The following is a 9,056-nucleotide window of genomic DNA, read 5'->3' on the forward strand; positions in this document are numbered from 1 at the left end:
GCCTGGCAATAGTTAAGCGCTCAGTAAATATTTACTGAAAGAATGAACCCAAGGAACATTATCTATCTTATCTGAATCATTTCACATATCACACAGCTCTAGAGCAAAGTCATTTTTATATTGAACATTTCCATATCTTTCTTCAAAATAAAATAATATCACTTCAATAACAGAATAAAATAATTACAAGTTACATTTATAAGTAATAAACCAGATATTTTCTAAGTTGGTGAAGGTTACTATTCTGTCCGCTTGTTCAAATTATGTACCTAGAAGCTTGTTTTCTACTTTTCTAACATTCTGATTACAGTAACAGAATTCCCTTCTTTCATCCCTTACCACATGCAGAACAGAACTCACTTGCCATGTGAGTATGTTAGTTTGTTATTTTCAGAAGGTATCTTGGCCAGAATCTGCTCTGTCACCTCCAGGAAGTTTCCTCCACACCAAGCATGTTTGGCAAGGATAGTGGTCCCCCTGGCAACAACAGCAAAAAGAATCGCCATGGCTTCAGTCTATCAAAAAGAAAAAGACACAGATTTAGAATATTTATTTGACATAATCTTTCAAAAGTAACTTACTATCATTTATCAACATATTACCTGGAGATAGTATCTAACAGGTACTATAACATGAAACTTAACAATAGACTTAACAGCAGGCTTAAAAAAAGGTCAAAGTTTCCTACAAAGTTACAACCTAAGCCATGCTTGTATGCACATAAAGAGACATACAAAATACATATACACACACACACACCATTGATAGATTTCATTTACAAATTATTACAGCACAAACAGATATCACCTTTTTGAAAAGCAATGACTATAATAGCAAAGGTACATAAAGATGTCTTCATTCTTTAATGTAGAAATTTCAGCCTGAAAATTTATCCTAGAGAAATAGTTCAACAGAAGACTCTAGATTCATAAGGATAACTATTAACAATAAAAATAGCCTATATTATTGTTTACTATGTGCCAGGTACCATTTTAAGTACTTTATAATTATTAATCCATTTAGTCCTCACAACTCAATGAGATTATACACTATTATGATACTTCTATTATAGATGAGAAAACTGAAGCACGAATGACTTAAATAATTTCCCTCAAATTACAGAGCTAGTAAGTGTGGAGCTGCAATTTAAACCTAGGCAGTACGGTTCTAGAGCCCATAATCTTATCCTTTTACTGTGCACTGCCAGTATAAAGTCATTATCCATAATAGAAACAAAGGGAAAATAACTCAAAGCTTCCACAAGAAAGGAATGGTAAGACCCTTCATAAACAAAACATTACTAAAACAATATGGCATGAGTTAAGATTATTTTCCTTAAGTCTGCCTATGAATATGTGCTATTATTTCCCACCTAACAAGCCCAGCTTTCTTATTTAATGGCGTAAACATAAAAACAGATGAACAAATGCTTTACTAGTCTTCGATTAACTGTTAAACCTACTTTTATTTGTTAACATGCTCAGCACCCAATATACCAGTGTTCTCAAACTGTAGTGGGAATACGAATCATCTTGTGTGGCAGAGTATGAGTCACTTGCTAAAAATTCAAACTCTTGGCATCACTTCCTGAAATTCTGATTCCGTAGGCCTGAGGTAGGGCCCTGGAATCTGTATTTAATACAAGTCTGTCTGGATGCAGGTGATTCACACAAACATACTTTGTGAAACACAACAGCAAACTATAAACTGCTTGAGACCAGGGAATGTGCAGATTCCTTATTGCAATCCCAGCATGGAAGGACAGCACACAGAGCAGAAGGTGCTCATCTGTCTCTTGGGCTGAATGTCTCTTGGGGGTCTCTGTTTCATTCCTACTCTTGAAGTTGTTCTCCAGGGTTGTGATCTCAATCATCTTCTTTCTAGAATTCTCCTTACACATACGTAGCAAGTTATAGTTTCCAAATTGCTGTCTTATACTTTAATTTCCCTTGATCCTAAAGCCTCCCTAACTGTGGATCCCACTGTTCTGTTTCTTTTCCTTTTTTTGAGACAGGATCTTGCTCTGTCACCCAAGCTCCAGGCTAGAGTGCAGTGGCACAATCTCGGCTCACTGCAGCCTCCACTTCCCAGGCTCAAGTGATCCTCCTACCTCAGCCTTCGTAGTATCTGGGACTACAGGTGTGTGCCACCATATCCAGCTATTTTTGTATTTTGTTGTAGAGACAGGGTTTCACTATGTCACCCAGGCTGGTCTTGAACTCCTGGGCTCAAGAGATCCACCTGCCTTGGCCTCCCAAAGTGTTGGGATTATAGGCATGAGCCACCGTGCCTGGCCCTGTTCTGTTTCTTCAAAGCATTGCTACACATTATCTCTGCTCCTCTGCCTCCTTTTAATTCTTCTACTTACTATAATCTGGCTGTTGCCCTTAACACTCCAAAAAACCATGCTTCCTAAGGTCACCAACAGCCTTTGTGTTGCAAAATACAGTGGTTGCTTCTCTATTCTTACCTCACTTGACCTCTCAGGCACAGTCAACACTGCTGACCAATCCTCCTTGAAATGCTCCTACGTCTCTGGCTGCTCTTTCTGTCTTCTTGCTGACTCTTCCTCCTCTACCTGACCTCTAAATGTTGACTTTCCTCCGGGACTGATTCTGTGCCCTTTTATTCCCAGATGAGCTCAGTTAGATCTGCCATTTTAAACATGATTTATTTGCTGAAGATATATTGCATACAGAAAAAAAGAAGAGTGCCGAGGATAAAATCCAAAGCACAACCAACAGCTGAGGGAAAGGTAGATAGAGACTCACAAAGACTAAGGAGGACCAAATGGGAAAGCCAAAAGTGTGGTGGCCCAGAAGCCAAAAGGAAAGAAAGAGCATGAAGACTGTAAAACAATCAATGAAATTTTATAACAAGGAAGGAGGTCATTGCTTAGGGTCAAAAAGACATACAGTAGAGAGGAACAAAAACACAAAGAGAAACAAATAAGAAATCATATGGTCCCTGGAACAGAGAGATGAAAAAGTAGGAGCCTCAGTCCCTGTGCAGGTTCAAGAAGAAAATTGGGCTTCGCAACAATTAATACAAAAAGATCTAGTGTTTCAGTGGACTGTAAGTTCATTATGAACCAACAGTATGAGATATTGCTTAAAAATGCTTACATAATCTCAAAGTACATTAAGAAATAGGGTGTCTTGACCTGTTTAAGTACTAGTCCCATTACACTCTGTGCTGGTTAGAACATATGTGAAATACTGAATTCAATTCTGGGTAGAATATTTAACGAGTGGACAAAAGGGAGACAATATGGGTGAGAGACATGGAGATTATGTCATCTGAAGACTGGCTGGAGGAACTAGAGCTATGTAACATGAGAAAGAGGACTTAGAAGGAATATTACAATAGTTTTTGAGTTTATATAAAGTACAGTCACCTGGAACAGGGAGCACATTATTCGGAATATAACTAGGAACAATGGATATAAGTTATAGGCAAGTAGTGTTTCATTCAATAAAAGCAGCCCCCAACTTAAAAATGACTGTTAAACAGTGGGTACATAGCAACAGAAACTTTACTTTCCTTCCAGATGTCACTAATGGGAATTCCTTCCTCTCTCCTATACTGCTAAAAATCCCACCTATGAAGTCTTACCTGCCCCCACTGTAAGCGTCTTGTAATAGAATCCATAACGTCTTGATGAGTATTGGAATAACAGAAACAACTGTGGTACAATGAACACTGCATTTGAAGTTAGAAAACCTGGCTCTGCTAATTATTAGCAGTATATAAATGCCTACTAAACCATGAAGTGCTATATAAAGATAAGATCCAAGAAGAAAAAGAATGAAAAGATAAGCCAGAGAGAGAAGGGAAGAAAAAAAGATAATGCAACATAAAGGAAAGCCCCATATCAACTCTGTTCCTCTTTGTTCTCCTATTCACTCCTCACTTGGTCCCACAACCATCATCCCAATTCTACTTCATTCCTGCTAAGAACCCTGTATTAGTTTCTTGTAGCTGCAGTAATAAAGTACCAAAAACTTGGTTGCTTAAAACAACAGAAATGTATTGCCTACCAGTTCTGAGGGTTAAAAGTCCAAAATCAAGGTGTTGGCAGGGCTATGCTCCCTCTGAAACCTGTAGGAGAGAATCTTTCCTTATCTCTTTCTAGCTTCTGATAGTTTGGTGGCAATCCTTGGTGTTCCTTGGCTTGGAGATGCAGCACTTCAATCTTTACCTCTGTAGTCACATGGTGTACTCTGTATCTGTGTCTTCACACTGCATTCTCTGTTGTCTCTTCTTTTTTATTATATGGATGCCAGTCACATTGGATCAAGGGCCCACTCTACTCTAGTGTGACCTCATTTTCAATTACATCTTAATTACATCTGCAAAGATCCTATTCTAAATAAGGTCCCATTCACAGGTACCACGGGTTAGGACTTCAACACAGCTTTCTGGAGGACACAATTCAACCCACAACAAGCCCCCATTTTAAACTGATACTACACCTGATCTTAGCCAAAAGGCTGACAAGCAATGCAGACTTCCATTTTAGAAACTCACTGTTCACCCAAACAAATCCTACTCTTCCCTTTCCAGATACTCATATTGCCCAACTTGCCTCCCTCTCTAAAACCTCTATCCCTTCTTTTTCCTTGCTCATATGGAGGACTGTCCTTAGAGCTAAGGGCTAGAAGGTCACCCACAACAGCTTAGAGTTCGAAAAGTCTGTTTTTACTATGTTAAGGGACTAAAGAAATGATATTTTTGTTCTAGTTGTTGGGTTTCAAAAAAAAGATATGCTATAAGGGAATTCAAATGAGAATTATAAATGCAGTTTTTTAATAGAGGAGTTATTGTAAATTGTGGGGAAGGTCTTCAAGTCCACTAAATTAAAAGTTAATAAAATGATACTGGTTGGCATAACAACGTAAATGTCATGGATAGCATTATTTATAAAAGAAAATACATCCAGCGTTCCAAACAATAAGCTTACAACAGTACTTTTAGAACATATACTTTTGTAAGTAAGGAATTGCCTTTATAAAAAAATTTGGTAACAAAATACAACAGCAATGATGAAACTGCTCCTCCTCAGCAAAAGCATCTTCAAGTAGAGGCGGAAGACAGTTTCAGGTAACTAAGGGGAAAGGCCAAGTCCATGTGTTTTGAGAAGTCTTTTAATTCTGCATTTGTATTTTGATAACGCTGAAAAATGTATAACAATATTCTGGATCATCTACATGTGTGTCTTATAAATGAGCAATGGTACACAATTCAGTGCTGCACTTGCATTCCTGTCTATAAAGAAATAGGTGTCAATAAATCACCTAAAATGACAATGCTTAATGTTTACATCTTAGAAGCATCTGGCTGATCTTAGGTTGGCACATCCTAAATTCATGACAGTCATGACTCAAGCACTCTTGTACTACTGTTGTTTTTAATTCGTTATAAAGACAAAATTTGTCTTTTGCAGTAATGATTTACAATTGAAAGATATCTGCATGGAATAAGACTTCAGTTTTGGCTGGGCGCAGTGGCTCATGCCTGTAATCCCAGCACTTTGGGAGGCCGAGGCAGGTGGATCACCCAAGGTCAGGAGTTCGAGACCAGCCCGATCAACATGGAGAAACTCTGTTTCTACTAAAAATACAAAATTAGCCAGGCGTGGTGGCGCAGGCCTGTAATTCCAGCTATTTGGGAGGCTGAGGCAGGAGAATTGCTTGAACCCAGGAGATGGAGGTTGAGGTGAGCCAAGATCATGCCATTGCACTTCAGCCTGGGCAACAAGAGCAAAACTCTGCCTCAAAAAAAAAAAAAAAAAAACCCAAAAAACTTTAATTTTAATACTTAGCCTTTACTGACATCCTAAAAATGACAATGTGGCAGAATAACATTACCACTTAAATTATCTCAGGCGAAGGAGAAAGTAATACTCAAAGATGTGTTTCTTGGCCGGGCACGGTGGCTCATGCCTGTAATCCCAACACTTTGGGAGGCCGAGGTGGGTGGTGAGACTAGCCTGACCAAAAATGGTGAAACCCCATCTCTACTAAAAATACAAAAAAAAATTAGCCGGGTGTGGTGGTGCGCACCTGTAATCCCAGTTATTCAGGGGGCTGAGGCAGGAGAATTGCTTGAACCTGGGAGGTGGAGGTTGCTGTGAGCCGAGATCGCGTCACTGCACTCCAGTTCGGGCGACAGAGCAAGACTCCATCTCAAAAAACAAAACAAACAAACAGAAAAAGATGTGTTTCTACCAAGTAGAAACCAAATGATACCAAAACATGCTGTGTGAACAGAGGTTATACAATTGTTCAAATAAAGTAGTACAATTAACTCATTACATAGCACATGGTGATAGGCAATGTAAAATTTTTAAAAAGTATTCTGTATCCTTATTTATATTATTGCAGGAGGACCTATTATGTTAATTCTTGCAAGAGTTCATTGACAAAATTTTTCATAGGAAATATAAAAAGGAAATTAATTTTTTCCACCTTTATATCATGAGCAGATTATTAAACTAACTGGCCCACTAAATTAATGGAGGGAGGTACACAAGGTGCCTGGGAAGAGATAGGAGATCATTTTAGGAGGGATGGATGGAGCAAGAGAAGGCATAGAGGTGAGAACAAGGTAAAGAAGGTACATAAATTAGCCCGATAAGATGAAATGGTCCACCTTTGGTGAATGAGAAGGTTGAGGAATACGGCTGATGGCCTTACATAAAGAAGGCCTTGTATACATCATGTCATTTAAATTTGATCAAATAGGGAGTCTTTCTATTTCAGTCCAACACGTATGTACTGGCAGGTTACTATATGACAAAGTAGACACTAGAGGTATAAAGTTAAGGAAGAAGGGATTCCAATACTTGAGGGAGTCATAGAACAAAGGGGAAAGACATATAAATAAACGCATAAAGAATAATAAGTGAATAATCTCAGAATGTCCACAATTGCTCAGGAAATGTCTTAATGTTTTGTGATGATCTCACCTTGGATGAAGAACAGAAATGTAGGTGTCAGCCTATGCCTCAGGAATTTCCTCAGCATACTGTTAGGATTATTTATCCTTGGAAGAGAGGTGAAAGTGTCTATTTTACCCTATTTTCCCAGTGCTCAGCACAGTGCCTACCATCTAATATTCCCTCAAATATTTGTTGAATAAATGAGTGAACATTGAGCATATTTTGGTTTTAAATATACTATAAATGGTAGATAACTTTATATTCAGAAGGACCTGGTAAGAATAATATTTTCACAACCAAACTATCTTTCTCAGTAAGATACAGCAATTGAGCTAATAGTAATTCAATCCCCCACTCTTCTCTCTGGGTCTTATAAGGAATAAACCAACTACAGATAAACCATGAATTCTGATGCAATAACCTTGGAGGAGATAGAAGAATGAAGAATAAACACTGCTTAGATAGGGGAAAAGAAGAGGTGTTTATGAAAGGTCATGTTACAGATGAAGATTATTCCTGTTGGTATTACAACTATTCTTTCTGGAGGATGCTCTGAGACCCAGTCCGATCCCTCTGACTTTCTTAGGATAGGATCCCACCCTTTCAAGTCAACCACCTGTTTTATTTCGCATTAACCAATATATAACATCATCCCGATTATTCCTGTTTTCCCCTCTAGACACAAACATGTAAGTTCCTGAGAGTAGCAACCTCTTAAGTCTTGTTTACAGCTGTATCCCCTGCACTTAAGAGTGTCAAGCATATACCAGCCGTTCAATAAATATTTGCTAAATATATGAATGGATCTGTTCTCAGCCACAGGTATTCAAAGGGAAATAATATCCCCAACATGACTGTATCCTCTGGATCAATGGAGGGAGAATGGAGATACAGGTAGTTGAAAGCAATTAATGAGGCCGAATGAAGACAGTTGATTGCTTGTGAGAGTTATTGGAGAGGGAGATGTAAAGCATTTACCAAAGTACGCGGTCAGAATTTGGTAAACATTGGCCACTAATAAAAACACCAAACAGGTCTGAAGCTGAGGAAACGGGTCGAGTCAGAAATACAGTTCCTGAACAGACGAAGAAGGGGACTGTCAATACTGAGCAGTGGAGGAAGGGCGAATAAGGGGCTAGGAACCCACGAAGGAGCATAAACAGCCAGAAGTAGAAGGTGAAGCAGAAAGTGACGTCATCGAACAAGGACGTAGAGAGTTTTTGGAGGACTCGGGCGATCTCAAGAGATTTAAATGCTACAGAAAGGTCTTGTAGAATGCAAACTGAGAAAAAGTTAACATTTTTTTCCTCCTGTAATGACAGCTTAAGTGACGCATTCTGACACTCTAACTCGAAGCCTTTCCAGTGGCATAAGACGCACCTCGCCAAAACTGGTCCTACCCGACAACTGAAACTGTCGACACCAGAGAAGCCCAAGTCACCCTTGCACTGCCTCCTTGCTCCACCCCAGCACCTTTCCGTCGACACCTCCGCCCTCCCCCCGCAGTTCTCTCCTCGCCTCCCGCAGAGCGCGCCCCACTCCATTTACCTGTCCGGGCACCCTCTGAGGGCGCGAGGGCTCGGGACCGAGGGGCGCGGTTCAGCGCACGGTCGCCAACTGCCAGCTCCCAGAGGAGGCTGGGACCGGACGCCGGGACCGGACGCCGCTGACTTCCGCATGAAGCGCCCCGCCTACGCGTGGCCTCTTGGGAGTGGGAGCGCTCCTCCAATGGCAGCAGGCGACAGGGCGAGGCCTGCTGCGTTCCCAGCCGCCCGCACTTCCCAGGAGCCCTACTGCATTCTGGGAGTAGTAGTTCCGACTGGAGTATCACTGAGTGTCTCACGTTCGTTCGACATTTCTTGTGGTAAACAGCGTCAAGCGCCGTATAGGGATCCAGGAAAATGAGAGGATGCAGGCTAGATAAAGAATCTACCAGCAATGGTGGGCGGCATAAATGAAGAACCAAGCTGGCCCCGTCTCTCCTGCTTAGTCTCTGTAGGCAGCGTCGCCTGTTTCTTCACAGACAAAATAGAATTCATCTGACAGGAACTGCCTCTACTTTCGCCATGAAATTTCTAATTTTCTTGTACCTCTCACCAATCCTTTCTCCTGT

At 40.3% G+C, this 9,056-nt stretch overlaps 1 protein-coding gene across 2 annotated transcripts in view; it reads right to left on the bottom strand.

Moving 5' to 3' along the window:
* Positions 1-8,673, bottom strand: part of VAMP7 (vesicle associated membrane protein 7) — a 42,082-nt gene extending 33,409 nt beyond the window's left edge. The window contains exons 1-2 of one of the 2 annotated variants that reach the window (XM_033200981.1): positions 8,492-8,673; positions 361-515 (exon numbers count right to left, since the gene is read on the bottom strand). In XM_033200981.1, the coding sequence (XP_033056872.1) occupies positions 361-506 (146 nt within the window). In that variant the 5' untranslated portion in view covers positions 507-515; positions 8,492-8,673. Of the gene's footprint in view, positions 1-339; positions 516-8,491 lie in introns of both variants that reach the window. The other variant, XM_033200982.1, reaches the window with a different exon arrangement.
* Positions 8,674-9,056: the final 383 nt, after the last annotated feature.

The sequence above is a fragment of the Trachypithecus francoisi genome, unplaced genomic scaffold, assembly GCF_009764315.1.
Source record: "Trachypithecus francoisi isolate TF-2019V2 unplaced genomic scaffold, Tfra_2.0 Lachesis_group6, whole genome shotgun sequence".
NCBI lineage: Eukaryota > Metazoa > Chordata > Mammalia > Primates > Cercopithecidae > Trachypithecus > Trachypithecus francoisi.